The 14,232-nt window shown below is 50.6% G+C and overlaps 1 protein-coding gene across 3 annotated transcripts in view; it reads right to left on the reverse strand.

The window, feature by feature from the left end:
* Positions 1-8,861: 8,861 nt before the first annotated feature.
* RFFL (ring finger and FYVE like domain containing E3 ubiquitin protein ligase) overlaps positions 8,862-14,232 on the reverse strand; it is a 34,444-nt gene continuing 29,073 nt past the window's right edge. For all 3 annotated transcript variants that reach the window (XM_081889662.1, XM_081889661.1, XM_081889663.1), the window contains 3 exons: positions 12,475-12,682; positions 10,967-10,990; positions 8,862-9,451 (listed from right to left, as the gene is read on the reverse strand). In XM_081889662.1, coding sequence (XP_081745788.1) covers positions 9,261-9,451; positions 10,967-10,990; positions 12,475-12,682 — 423 coding nt within the window. In that variant the 3' untranslated portion in view covers positions 8,862-9,260. The remainder of the gene's footprint in view (positions 9,452-10,966; positions 10,991-12,474; positions 12,683-14,232) is intronic.

The following is a 14,232-nucleotide window of genomic DNA, read 5'->3' on the forward strand; positions in this document are numbered from 1 at the left end:
CCTTACTGATAGCTCTCCCTTATGATCAAAATTCATCCCCTTGATCTTTTTTAAATCGTTCCTCAAAACTGCAACCACATAAGAACTTCACCAAAGTTTGAGGGTGGGAGCAGGAAGAATTCTGCATACAAAGTAGTATCATTCTCGGATACTGGCTTTCCTGCAACATTATCCCCATATAAACTCCATCGCCATAGTATGTCAGCCCATCCAGAGCTTGGAGAGTGAAGTTAGGATCAGAAAAATTGGCAAAGGCTTTTCCTACAAAGGGAAAAGAAATTTGGAAGATCAAAAGGGAGAATGGCTCACATAGGGTTGCCACCACTAGCTGTGAAAATTGGAAATAACGGAATTGTCAGGGTTTCTGGGAGAGAGGAGGAGATGACAGAGGAGACGGAGAGCGAGTGGGAGGAGGGGCAGAAGGATGAGGAAGAAGATGACGGAATTCTGAGGGAATCCACGAGTCTGAGCAGCGAGTCAGAGGATTCTCAAAAGGGGGTTACCTTAATCAAGCAAAAGGGAGGAGAAGGGAGAAACGGAGAGGAGCCCAGTGGAAGACAGACGCAGCAAGAGGCGTCTCAGCCGGAACGGAGTAAAGGGGGTGGAGTCGTCAGCCTCTCGGAGGGAGCAGGATTAGGAGAGAACAGAGAAAGGGGGTTGGAGCAAGGTGTTCAGCCGGAAAGGGTGGAGAGCAGCACAAGGGGTGGTGTAGCGGTCGAAAGAAAGGTCAGCAGCAACGTACGCGCGCCAAGTTCAAACGTAGAGGCGCGCGGAAGTGGAGAGAGCTCAGGGGAGGAGCCCGGCCCTAAAGCCAGAAGGAGGGGGGAAGAGGCGGCAGAGGATTCAGCCTCAGGCGAGTCACGGAGAGAGGGAACCCAGGGGGGCAGGAAGACCCTGCGGAAAAGAAAGGAGAGGAAGAGGTGGTCTAGAGCCAGGCTATTAAGTTGGTGTGGAAGAGGGGAGGAGTCAGAGGGGACTTCAGCGGTCTAACGTGACAGACGTACGGCCACGATGCTGAACTGTACGAGAAGCAGAAATCTTCAATAAACTTTTCCTGTAAATAAACTGCAACGGAGTGAGGTCTCTTGTGAGCTGGGACCCGTCCTGGGTGGCCGTGACAGTAAGTCCCCTCTCTGAAAGCAAAAATTTTTTTTTGCGAAGCTCACGAACGGGAGCAGCCATGAGCGCTGAGGAGCAGCTGGTTGCACTGCGGGATCAGGTTACCGCTCTCACATCGGCAGTCATTGCTTCGCAGAAGAAGAATGACGACTTGGAGAAGACGTGCCAGGATTTGCAGGCAAGGTGGGAACACGCGGACAGGGCGGGGGCCCCAGGTTCCAGAGCGGAGGGCATTGCGCTTGGACAGAGGGGGGGTGCCCTGGTTCCGCATTTTAATGGCAACTTGCAAGACTATCCCAATTTCAGAGCGGACGTCGTATATGCACTGCATTTACTCCGTCACGATTTTAAAGATGAGGAGGAGAAAGTGGGGTTCATTGTTTCGCACCTGCATGGGGAGGCCAGGGCTTGGCTACGCAATCTGTGGCGCGAAGATGGACCGGCCCGTCGCAATTCAACTGCGTTCATCAAAGCGATGGATTCTTGTTTTCAATCCTCTGTGGATGTGGACATTGCGCGCCGTCAAATGCACGGGCTGAGGCAGGGGAAAGCGACTGTGCGCCAATACCACTCTAAATTTTTTGCATTGCTCACCGCCTTAGATTGGCCAAAGGACAGTAGGCCGGTCAGAGATCTTTTTTGGGAGGGATTGAGCCCCCCCATCAAGGATGAGATCGCTAGGGGGGACAGACCCCAGACCCTAGAAGACGTGGTGCAACGGGCTTTAGCTATTGGAATTCGACATGAGGGACGTCCGTGGCACGAGGAGGACGGGCCCCAAGCGCGTGCGCAAGCGAGGACTCTCCCTTTTGTGCACAGGGATTTCAGCCGTGCGCACCCCTCGCCAATGGGGAAGGACAGCGAGGAGCCAATGGAGATTGGTGGTGCTAGGGCTCAGAAGCCATCCCAGAGCCCTGTCCCTGGTGCAGCCAAAGCGAAGCCTCCTAGAGGAACCAGGAAGTGTTACATCTGTGACAGTGCGCACCATATGGCGAAAGAGTGCCCCCAGAGGCTCCAGAAGCACACTGCAGCACTGGCAACTGTAACAGCAGAGGTGCAACCAGGGGAGCGACTTCAGGGAAACGACAGTGCCTGGCTGGAAGCAGAGCTACTGGGGCTCAGCCAGGCGGATCTGTAGACAAGCCCCCAGCATCACTGCAGAGCGTGGACCCTTTGCCTCCCAGACCGGCAGTTCTGCTCACAGCAACACTCCAGTTGCCTGATGGGAGACTCCTCGAGGTTCCAATAACGATCGATTCGGGAAGCAACGCCGACTTCGTGGGACTGCAGTTCGTTAAGCAGCACAACATGGCGCTCCTGCCTGCAACGACGCCTCTAAACGTGGTCACGGTAGACGGCAGGAAGTTGCTGGGGGGGCAAGTGGTGCAGCAAACCCCTCCCATGATGATGCAGATTGGCAACCATCGAGAACTTATTAGTTTCAATGTCACCCACTTATCGGACACACCCATCGTGTTAGGCATGAGTTGGCTGGAGAGGCACAGTCCCGCGGTTGCGTGGTACCAGCGGCAGATCACCTTTTGTTCATCGTATTGTGCTCAGCATTGCTTTCAGACCGATCAGGGAGGAGAAGCCGAGCAGCAGTTGCATCTGGGTATGGTGCAAACAGTGCCTCACAAGTACCAGGACTTCTTGGAGGTTTTCTGTGAGAAGGAAGCTGACAAGTTGCCGCCTCACAGACCTTACGACTGCGCGATTGATTTAGTGCCAGGGGCGCAACTGCCTGCTGCCAAGCTGTACTCCATGTCGGAAGACGAGATGCAAGAGCTTCGGGAGTTCATAGACCATAACCTCAAGCGAGGTTTCATCCAGGAATCTAAAGCAGCGGGTGGCAGCCCTGTGTTCTTTGTGAAGAAGAAAAACACGCCCCAAAAAAGGCTTATAGTGGATTACAGGTTCATAAACAGCTTGACTAAGCCCAAAGCTTTCCCCATGCCCAAGATTGACGACCTTTTAGCGACCGTCAGGAGGGGCAAGATTTTCACCAAGCTGGACCTACGTGGAGCTTACAATCTCATCCGCATCCGGAAAGGAGATGAGTGGAAGACCGCCATGTTCACCCCTCTGGGCACATACGAATACAGAGTCATGCCTTTCGGTCTCCAAAATGGCAGCCACGTTTTTCAAGCATTTATGCACCACGTGCTAGCAGGTCTCCTCTACAAAAAGTGTGTCTGCTTTCTCGACGATATCCTGATTTTCTCGGAATCGCCGGAGGATCACGATAAGGACGTGAGGGAGGTCCTGCAGAGGCTGAAGGACCACAGGCTGTACGCCAAGTTGGAAAAATGCCAGTTTGATGTCAGAGAGGTTGATTTCCTTGGCTATAAGTTGTCCGACGAGGGACTGGCCATGGACAGGGCTAAGGTTCAAGCGCTGTTGGACTGGAAAAGCCCTCGAAATCGGAAAGAGGTCCAGAGGTTCATCGGCTTTGCCAATTTTTACCGCAAGTTTATTAAAGGTTTTGCGAACGCGACGGCGGCTATCACTGACACCCTCAGTTCCAAGAAGAAGAAGTTCGTCTGGACCGAACAAGCGGAGCGGTCCTTCCGGACGCTTAAAGGTCTTTTCGCCTCCGAAGAGCAGCTGCTCCACGTGAATCCCGGCAGACCCATGCGGGTAGAGACCGATGCGTCAGACAGAGCGGTTGGGGCCGTTCTTTTGCAAGAGGATTCACAAGGCAACTGGAGACCGGGTGCGTTCTACTCCCGGAAGCTCAGCAAGACGGAGCGCAATTATACCATATGGGACAGGGAGTTGTTGGCCATTCATGCAGCTTTCAAAGCGTGGCGACACTTCTTAATAGGAGCCAAGCACACGGTGCAAGTCCGCACGGATCACAAGAACTTAGAGTATTGGCGGACGGCTAAGTTACAGACCCAGCGACACATGCGCTGGGCGGAGTTCTTTGCGGATTTCGACTTCAAAATAGAATACATCCCAGGAGACTCCAATGTTATTGCAGACGCGCTGTCCCGAAAGCCGCAATACTTGGAGGAAGCAGCTCCAATCGCAGCAAAGCACATTTTCGCACCGCAGGCGTGGACGTGCGCTACCATCGCAGTCGACCTGGACGCGGTGCGACGCGCGTTGCAAAGGGATCAGTTTGCACAGTCCAAGATGGAGGAGCTACGCGGAGGGTCGCGAGACAACGAGGAGTTCCAATTGCAAGATGGACTTTTGACTCGTAAGGGTGCCCTTTACGTGCCCACCGACGATCTTCGAGCCAAGGTTCTGCAACAATTGCATGACGCCCCTAGTGCAGGCCATTTCGGCAAAGAGAAGACGCTGGAGTTGGTGGCTAGAGACTTTTGGTGGCCCCAGATGAGAGGAGAGGTGGCGGACTACGTCGCCAGGTGTGATATCTGCCAGAGGTCCAAACCAGTGCACCAGAAGCAGGCGGGATTGCTAGAACCGCTGGAGACACCGCAGCAACCGTGGGAGAGGGTAGCGTTGGACTTTGTTACGGACCTGCCCAGCTCCAGAGGTAAGACGGCGGTGTTAGTGGTGGTGGACTTGTTCACCAAGATGGCGCATTTCATCCCTTGTGCCAAGGTGGCGACGGCAGAACAGACCGCAAAGCTCTTCATCGATCACGTCTTCAGAGTGCATGGACTTCCGCAGTCCGTCTTGTCCGACAGGGGGCGCCAGTTTGTTTCCACTTTCTGGCGAAAGCTTCTGGGCATCTTGCACGTCAAAATCAACCTGACATCGGCGAGACATCCACAAACCAACGGTCAAGCGGAGAGGGTCAACGCGATCATGCAGCAGTACCTGCGGTGCTACGCCAACCAGCGACCTGCGGCGTGGGTGGACTATCTGCCGATGGCTGAATTCGCCTACAACAACACGAAACACGCATCCACCGGGGTGACGCCTTTCTTCGCGAACAATGGCCGTCATCCCAGAACCTTCCCGAGATTTGCGGCACCAGGAGGGGGGGGGCCTCAAGATGCCGACCAGTTTGCAGCGGAGTTGCAAGAGGTGCACGAGGAGCTGCGGAGACATTTGGAGCTGGCAAAACAGGCGTATAAGGTGCAGGCCGATAAGCACAGGAGGGCGGGAGAGGACATCCAGATTGGGGACTGGGTGTGGTTAGCAGCCCACGCGATGCCGGCCAGGTCATTGGCCAAGAAGAAGTTAGGACACAGGCAGCTAGGGCCATATCAAGTTGAGGCTAGGATCAATCCGGTGGCTTTTCGTCTAGCCCTTCCGGAGGGTTCCAGGGTGCACCCGGTCTTTCATAGGTCGGTGCTCACTCCCTACAAAACCCCGCACAGGTTTCAAGAGTCAGGAGCACTCCCAGAGCCACGTAGGAGGGCGCCTGAGGGGGGGGAATCGCCAAGACCAGAACCTCTTAACGAGGTCACAGAGATACTGGACTCGAGATGGGGGGAGGAGGGAGTTGAATATTTTCTAGCCAGGGAAGGCACTCCGGCCTCTGCCAATAGCTGGGTGCCGGGTTACGCGTTGGACGAACCCCTGTTGAAGGAGGAGTTCCATGCACTTTTTCCGCACAAGCCCATGCCCGAGGAGTATTTTGATGATTGGCTTTTCACGCCCACTTTGTCAGACAGCACGTTCGAGGGTTTCTCCTCACCCGAGGGCCAAACGCCCGAAACAAGCCCGACCAGGGATCCGAGACTGGGGGGGGAGGAGACAGGCCCTTGTTGGTGGGTGGATCAGCCAAGGGAGGCATGGAGTCAGAGATGGATGGTAGGTCCTTGGCAGGCAGCGCCAGGAGAAGCAGTGATGGAGGAAGAGACTGTGATGTCTGTGGGTGGGGAACCCGAGTTCGAACACACATATACGGAGATGACAGAGGAGACCGTTGAAGTGGACAACTTGTATCCTGAACCGACCCCGGAAGAACCACGTTTTCCTCAACCTGCACCCGGCGAGCGGGAGGGGGGAAGGGGGGGCTTCGAGGGGGGGATGGATGTCAGGGTTTCTGGGAGAGAGGAGGAGATGACAGAGGAGACGGAGAGCGAGTGGGAGGAGGGGCAGAAGGATGAGGAAGAAGATGACGGAATTCTGAGGGAATCCACGAGTCTGAGCAGCGAGTCAGAGGATTCTCAAAAGGGGGTTACCTTAATCAAGCAAAAGGGAGGAGAAGGGAGAAACGGAGAGGAGCCCAGTGGAAGACAGACGCAGCAAGAGGCGTCTCAGCCGGAACGGAGTAAAGGGGGTGGAGTCGTCAGCCTCTCGGAGGGAGCAGGATTAGGAGAGAACAGAGAAAGGGGGTTGGAGCAAGGTGTTCAGCCGGAAAGGGTGGAGAGCAGCACAAGGGGTGGTGTAGCGGTCGAAAGAAAGGTCAGCAGCAACGTACGCGCGCCAAGTTCAAACGTAGAGGCGCGCGGAAGTGGAGAGAGCTCAGGGGAGGAGCCCGGCCCTAAAGCCAGAAGGAGGGGGGAAGAGGCGGCAGAGGATTCAGCCTCAGGCGAGTCACGGAGAGAGGGAACCCAGGGGGGCAGGAAGACCCTGCGGAAAAGAAAGGAGAGGAAGAGGTGGTCTAGAGCCAGGCTATTAAGTTGGTGTGGAAGAGGGGAGGAGTCAGAGGGGACTTCAGCGGTCTAACGTGACAGACGTACGGCCACGATGCTGAACTGTACGAGAAGCAGAAATCTTCAATAAACTTTTCCTGTAAATAAACTGCAACGGAGTGAGGTCTCTTGTGAGCTGGGACCCGTCCTGGGTGGCCGTGACAGGAATGCTCAGGCTTTTCTGCACATCTGCAGTCTGTTGGTGTGCTGTTTTGGTACAGCTCCATTGCTGAGGCAAGTAAACAAGCAAGATTAGCTCTTCTCCCCCTAGGCACAGGTGTGTGAGTTATAAAAATCTTCCAGTCCTTGAGTAAATAAAGCAGCAGCCAATTTAAGTTGTTCTTTGGTTTAATCGCTCCCAGGCAGAACTTTCCCCCCCCTTCACTGTCCATACTGGCTAAGCTGGCAGCAAAATTTATAGAGGCATATGCAGACAGCACATCTGTCCAGCAGCAGGTGCTACCCAGGAGCAAGGGGTGAGGGTCCCATCACTTTGCAGGCCCACAATTCAGGTACAAACGGTCCACTTCAGAAGCCAGATCTTTGGAAAGAATGGGGCATCATAGTGCATATCAAACATGGTGCATGCACATTTTTTTTTCTGGAAAGACTGTCTGGTGCCTCAGAAAGCTATGCTGCCATGAAGATTAAAGCATTCAGGGAGGGGAGAGAGAGTGAGCCTTGCTGCCACAAGGAAGGATGTAGCCTGCCTTTTCCCACAATGGACATGTCTAACCTCAGGCAAGCAAAGACCAGCAGCAATACACTGTCTACAGCCCCACTCAACCACTCTGCATACACATTTTACGCCCAACACGTTTCCCGCAAGCCCCTTTCTGTAACCGCGCAAGACTCAAGAAGTTTAAGGCAAGTTTCTATTATTCAACCCCCACCCCGCAACCCTTCATCTCTGCGAGGCACTTAAAATACCTGGAGTTTGGTCCAGAAAGGCCACTGGGTTCACTTGAGAGTTAAGACACTGCTGAAGGAAAGAACAAGCAGAAGAAAAAGTACCATTGTTGTTTAAGGCTTTCGAACCACAGGGGAGAGAAAGGCAGTGAATGTGTGTAAACAGAGCTGCTCTCCCTGGATATTTCCAAACCCATGTCTGAGAGTTACTGATGAGAGGTTCCACCGTTAACAGTAAGAAGATGGGCTCTCCTTAAGATGGGGATATTGTTCTCTCCTCCAGGCAACTGCTTGTATAAAAAAAAAAGTCCATGTTCAGGGGAATTGACAAACCAGAGGCTGCCGTCTGGGCGATGTATGAAGCGGCACTCAAGAGCTGATTTCAGGGTAAAAGGGCAGGGGCCCTTACCTGCAGGAATTTCCCCTGCCATTGGCAAAGTCCTCTCTTCCAAATTGAGCCAGCACTCCAGCAGATGGCTAATGGGCTTGCCTTCTCAAAACAGGCAACTGAGATGCCATGGTTTGGCATCCATAAGGCAAAACAAGCATTTAAAAAAATTAAAAGCCAACTAGCACGCAGTCTTCAGCCTCCTGAAGTAAGCCGATGAGAAATTTGTCCATTCCAGTTTCATAGCGGAGAGTCGCCAGAGACCCAACAAAATAATCTCAAAACTGTCTACTCACACTAATATCATGATTTATCAGCGCACAAGGGCCTTGAGGGAGTTCAGAGACACATCAGAACGAGGTGACTGGTTTTACCGCTCCCCAAAATGAAACTGCTCTGGCCAAGGTCCATTCCTAAGGCTATGGCCCTCCTTTCCTACACAGAACAGAAGACATAACTAATTCTACAAGTAAACCCAGGGCTCTGCAAAGACCACTGCGCTTGCTCACAGGAAGGAGGCGGTAAACATAAAATTATGAAAAGTAAGGAAGTAGCCCCAAAGACACATGTGCCAAGAAACTGGACTAAAATGTCTCCTTCACAGTTGCAAATCCGCTCCCAGTCCCACCTTGCATGAACGGGAGGGACATTCCTCACCATGGCCACCAGGAAGCCACGCATTTGCTTGGATTATGCATCCAAGGCAGCATTTAGCCTGACCTGCAAGGCTAGCGAACAAACCGAAGAGGTCCTTGTGTTTTGTTTCACCAAAAAAAATGTAAAAACGCTTTGAAAAGAGGAACAAGTCCCAGAAATGAAAACGCTGATGTCCCTGTAAATGGCCTCTTTAGAGAAAAGAGGAGAGAACTGAGAGCAGCGAGTTATCTCTTCCTCTTTAGACCACCTTGTTTTATTCACTCCAGAGGGGAAGGGCCTCAACGTCTGGGGGAAAGCCACGCCTTTTGTTGATGCCCTGTCGCAAGCAAACAGAGAGAGAGAGGAACGGCGCATCACTTTCGAGATCTGTTGAGGATTTCCAGCTCTCCAGGCACTGCGGTATAATGTACAGTATCGTACGTGTGTGGGGAGGGGGGAGCCCAGCCTATCACAGCTCTTGAGTCTTTTTGCAGTTCCTCCATCCCTTGCCTCACCCATCACCTGTAAGGGGGCGCCTTAGGAATGGAGGGGAGGAGGGGCTGGATAGCTGGGACCCATCAGTTCTCCGTCACAGTGGGGTGAGTCTTCTAAGACGATATTCCGCCCTGCTTCGGACAAAGCCCTTAAGACCTGAAGACATGGACAGCTCTGATCACGTACTGCCGGCAGATGGGGCACTCGTTCATGCGCTTCCCACACTTGGTGCAGGTGACCATGTGGCCACACTCCAGGAGGACGCAGTCAATGACGGAGTCCATGCAGATCTTGCAGAGGTTGTCCTCCGAGCCAGGGAGAGTGGCGTTGCCAGATGGAGCTGAAACGGCAAAGGGGAGACTTAATCGTAAGAAAAAGAAAGCCTCAAAGCAGTTTACAAACAGGAAAAAAGCAATAAGACTATCAATAAAAAGTTATTTAAAACGTTCAGAAAAATAATTAAAATCAATAATAAGCTAAACACAGATTAAGACTCTCGTTGAACATTCTACATGTCTGGATATATAGTTTTAAACTGCCGGGACGCGGGTGGTGCTGTGGGTTAAACCACAGAGCTTAGGACTTGCAGATCAGAAGGTCGGTCGTTCGAATCCCCGCGATGGGGTGAGCTCCCATTGCTCAGTCCCTTCTCCTGCCAACCCAGCAGTTCGAAAGCACGTCAAAGTGCAAGTAGATAAATAGGTACCGCTCCGGCGGGAAGGTAAATGGCGTTTCCATGCGCTGCTCTGGTTTGCCAGAAGCGGCTTAGTCATGCTGGCCGCATGACCTGGAAGCTGTACGCCGGCTCCCTCAGCCAATAAAGAGAGATGAGCACCGCAACCCCAGAGTCGGCCACAACTGGACCTAATGGTCAGTGGTCCCTTTACCTTTAATATGCTGTACCGTCATACCTTGGATCCCGAACACCCTGGAACTCGGACGTTTTGGCTCCCCAATCCCGCAAACCCGGAAGTGAGTGTTCCTGTTTGCAAACGTTCTCTTGGAACCCAAATTTTTGACAGGGCTTCTGCTATAGGAGATTCCTACAGCCAATCAGAAGTCGCGATTTGGTTTTCAAACGTTTTAAGTTGAATGGACTTCCAGAACAGATTCCCTTCAACTTCCAAGGTACGACTGTACTAGTGTTTTAACATTAATGCTGGTTTTTCTTTGTTGTAACCCGCTCTGGGAGCTTAGGGTGAAGGGTTGGTAAATAATAATAATAATAATAATAATAATAATAATAATAGGCTTGCCTAAACAAGAATGTTTTTAGCAAGCATTAAAAAAGAGGTACAGTGAAGGTGCTTTCCTGATATCAATAGGTAGCGAGTTCCACAGAGTGGGTTTTGCCACACTAAAAGATCCAAGTGGAATGAGTGTTTTGTGGCACCTGTAACTGTTTGGATCAGTCAAGTGGGCACATATGAGGTAAGGTGATCTTGCAGGTAAACTGGTCCCAAGTTGTTAAGGCCTTCATATACTAATAGTAACACCTTGAACTTAGCCGGACAGCAAATCAGCAACTAGTGAAGATTTCTGAGCAGAGGCGTTCTCTGCTGATGGGGGTCTCACTCCTGTCAGCAATTGTGCTACAGCTTCCAAGTCTGGAACAAGGGAAGCCCCACATGGAGCACACTGGGGGGACAGGGCCCATGTCTGAGCAAGAGCCGTTTTCCAAAACTTCCCATCATCGACTCTGGGCTTTGCCATTTTAAGATTCTTATCCTATCATCATATATGATTGCTTGCTGTCCATAAATGAGAGAGACAAAGTCCCAACCCCCTGCACAAAATAAATGCCTGTCCTTCCCACTGAGCAACTATTTTGAAAGGAGAAACAAAGGCTGCTTACCTGCTTGATCATCCGTATCAGAAACTGAAAACAGAAGAAAGAGAAGTTTGATGAAATCCTATTGCAACAGTGCTCAATATAAATAAACAAGGTGTGTCATTCCCTTGCTACTGCCTTCTGGGAAGAAGGGAGTGGGGACTGGAAAAATTACTTAGGAGAAAAAGGAACAAAGGTCTGGGAATGGGAGATCCCTGATAGAGGCTCTTCCACTTTTTATGCCAATTTCATGAGACCCTGTGGCTGCATCAGGCCAATGGCTCATCTAGTCCAGAATCCAGTTCTCACCATGGCTAACCAATGCTTGTTAGGGGACCCAAGTGCAAGAGCCCCCTCCTTTCCTTTCCTTTCCTTTCCTTTCCTTTCCTTTCCTTTCCTTTCCTTTCCTTTCCTTTCCTTTCCAGCAACTGGTATTCAGAAACTTTGCTGCCTCAAATGTGGAGGCAGAGCAGAACCCTCATGGCCGGTGGCCATCGTTAGCTTTCTCTTTCACGAATTAGTCTAGTCTTTGAAAGCCGTCCAACTTGGCTCTTCCTAAGGGTGTGAGTTCCATAGATTACCGTATTTTTCACTCTATAAGACGCACCAGACCACAAGACGCACCTAGTTTTTGGAGGAGGAAAACAAGAAAAAAAAGTTTCTGAATCTCAGAAGCCTGTACAGCAAGAGGGATCGCTGCACAGTGAAAGCAGCGATCCCTCTTGCTGTTCTGGCTTCTGGGATAGCTGCGCAGCCTGCATTCGCTTCATAAGACGCACACACATTTCCCCTTACTTTTTAGGAGGGAAAAAGTGAGTCTTATAGAGCAAAAAATACGGTAACCATGTGCTGCATGAAGAGGGAATTTCCTTTATCCTAAATCTCCCAACATTCAACTGCGGGGAGAGGGAGGAAAAACCTTTATCCACTTTCTCCATGCTGTGCAGCATTTCAGAAACTTGTAGGATGCTGCCTCTTACTCAACTTCTATCTAAACTAAAAAAAATCTCTCTCCTTCCCACAGATATACAAAGATATGTGCAGATGATATAAATATACCATGGGTACGCAAACTAAGGCTCGGGGGCCGAATCCAGCCCAATCTTCTAAATCCAGCCCGTGGACAGTCCGGGAAACAGCGTGTTTTTACATGAGTAGAATGTGTGCTTGTATTTTAAATGCACCCTGGGTTATTTGTGGGGCATAGGAATTCGTTCATTTCCCCCCTATATATATAAAGAGAGTCCAGCACCCCACAAAGTATGAGGGACAGTGGACGGCCCCCTGCTGAAAAAGTTTGCTGACCCTTGATATATACCGAACTTTTCCGTGTATAAGACTAGGGTTTTTTACTAAAAAATGTTAAAAAGGGGCGTAGTCTTATACACAGGGGCAATCTCTCCCCATTTTCTTAATTTTGAGTCCCCAAAAATAGGGGGCTCTTATACATGGGGGGGGAACGCGTTATACACTGAAAAAATACTGTGTGTATATATATATATTTCCGCCCCACCCCAAAAAAGAATCCTTACCCAGCTGCTGAAGGTCCTTCTCTTTGTACAGGCGAGTCACTCTCTCCATCAGCTCCCATTTTTCACAACAGCCCTTGTAGTTGACAAAGTTCCGAGCAAGGATCTCCTTCAGCTGCCTTACGGAGAGGGCATCAATGTCTCTCACACTTGTCAGGTCAGAGAGGGACGCCCTCCGTCCCGGAACTAGGTTATCCTCAGAGTCGGTTGACTGAAATACAAAGCGGTTTGCGGGTAAGGCTGCGAGGCTTCAGCAAAAATGGGGGGTGGGGTCCTCTCGATCTGCTAGCCAGCCAAAATCAGCTGTCTCTCCAACACATGCCAGGGTTTAGGCATGAAGGCACAGACTTTACAAGACGGGTCTTCAGGTGCAGTCACTGCTCTGCTACGTGGAAGTCACACACATAAATGTTTCACCAAGCACATGGGGGTGTAAGGATATCTAAGCACCCAGTGATAAAAACTGGATTTCTTTGCCTGCAATGCCTTTCTAACCTGGACCCATGAACTGGGGGCAATATTTATCAGGGTGAAGATAGTGGCACGAATGTGTTTAGCTTTAAGAAAAACATACGGGTGGTAGAAACCCAAAGACTTCTCAAGCCAACTACCTTCCAGATATTTTGGACTGTAAGTCCCATCAGCCCCAGCCAGCATGGCTCAGGGATGGTGGGAGGCATCCTCCAAAACTTGCACAGGGCACCAGGCTGGTGTAGGCTGGGCTTTGGCAAGAAGAGCTGGAAACCAGAGGGCAGGGAGAGAGAGGGGCTACAACAGCAAGCTTCAGTCATCTCTCCTCCTTGACTGATCAGTGTACTTCCTCTAAGTGTAACTCCATCCCATCCCATTTCTTCATTAATTTGTGATTTTTTAAAAGGGAAAAAAACCATATTCAAATACAAATTCAATGCATTTCTAAATAAGACTTTTATCCTAATGCATTTGCTTGCTTCGCAGTACGTTTTTCTGTGCCAGCAACTGGAATCACAAAATTTGGAGAAGCACAAAACCCAAAGGGATATCATATTTCTGATCTGTGTACACTGGTACCTCGGATTACATACGCTTCAGGTTACAGACTCCGCTAACCCAGAGGTAGTACCTTGGGTTAAGAACTTTGCTTCAGGATGAGAACAGAAATCGTGCTCCGGCAGCGCAGCGGCAGCAGGCGGCCCCATTAGCTAAAGTGGTGCTTCAGGTTAAGAACAGTTTCAGGTTAAGAACAGATCTCCGGAATGAATGAAGTACTTAACCCGAGGTACCACTGTATTTGCCTGGGAGTTGCAAACTAGGTCAGTTTGTTTAAAAATGTGAACTGAACAAATTCCTATCCTGACATCTTACACACAACACAAAATCCCCTAATATTCTATCATGTGATTAGCTGTGGCTCACTTTTGGAGCAAATACTGGCGAAGGCGTAGGGCATAAATAATATACCACACAGACAGAGATATACGTAGCTCTCATACAAACAGATCTACTATGTACTTTGGAAAGTCATTTGTCTGTTTGCTGGGCATTCAGACACCCTTTATGCTATCGGCATCCAATTTTGCATGATGGTTCCTGAGACTGAGGAACAGGTTTTCGTCTATGTTTGGATACAACTGGATGCCTTTTTGAACCTAGAGGGCAGACTGAACCTTTCAGAACTGCACAGATTTTAGCCACCAATTTCAAAACCGCATTGCGTTTTTTGCCTTCCTTAAATGTGTGTGTGTACAGACAACCCTTGGCATTTTAGAACCAGAGGAACGC

The sequence above is a fragment of the Podarcis melisellensis genome (assembly GCF_964234715.1).
Source record: "Podarcis melisellensis genome assembly, chromosome: 15".
Lineage (NCBI taxonomy): Eukaryota > Metazoa > Chordata > Lepidosauria > Squamata > Lacertidae > Podarcis > Podarcis melisellensis.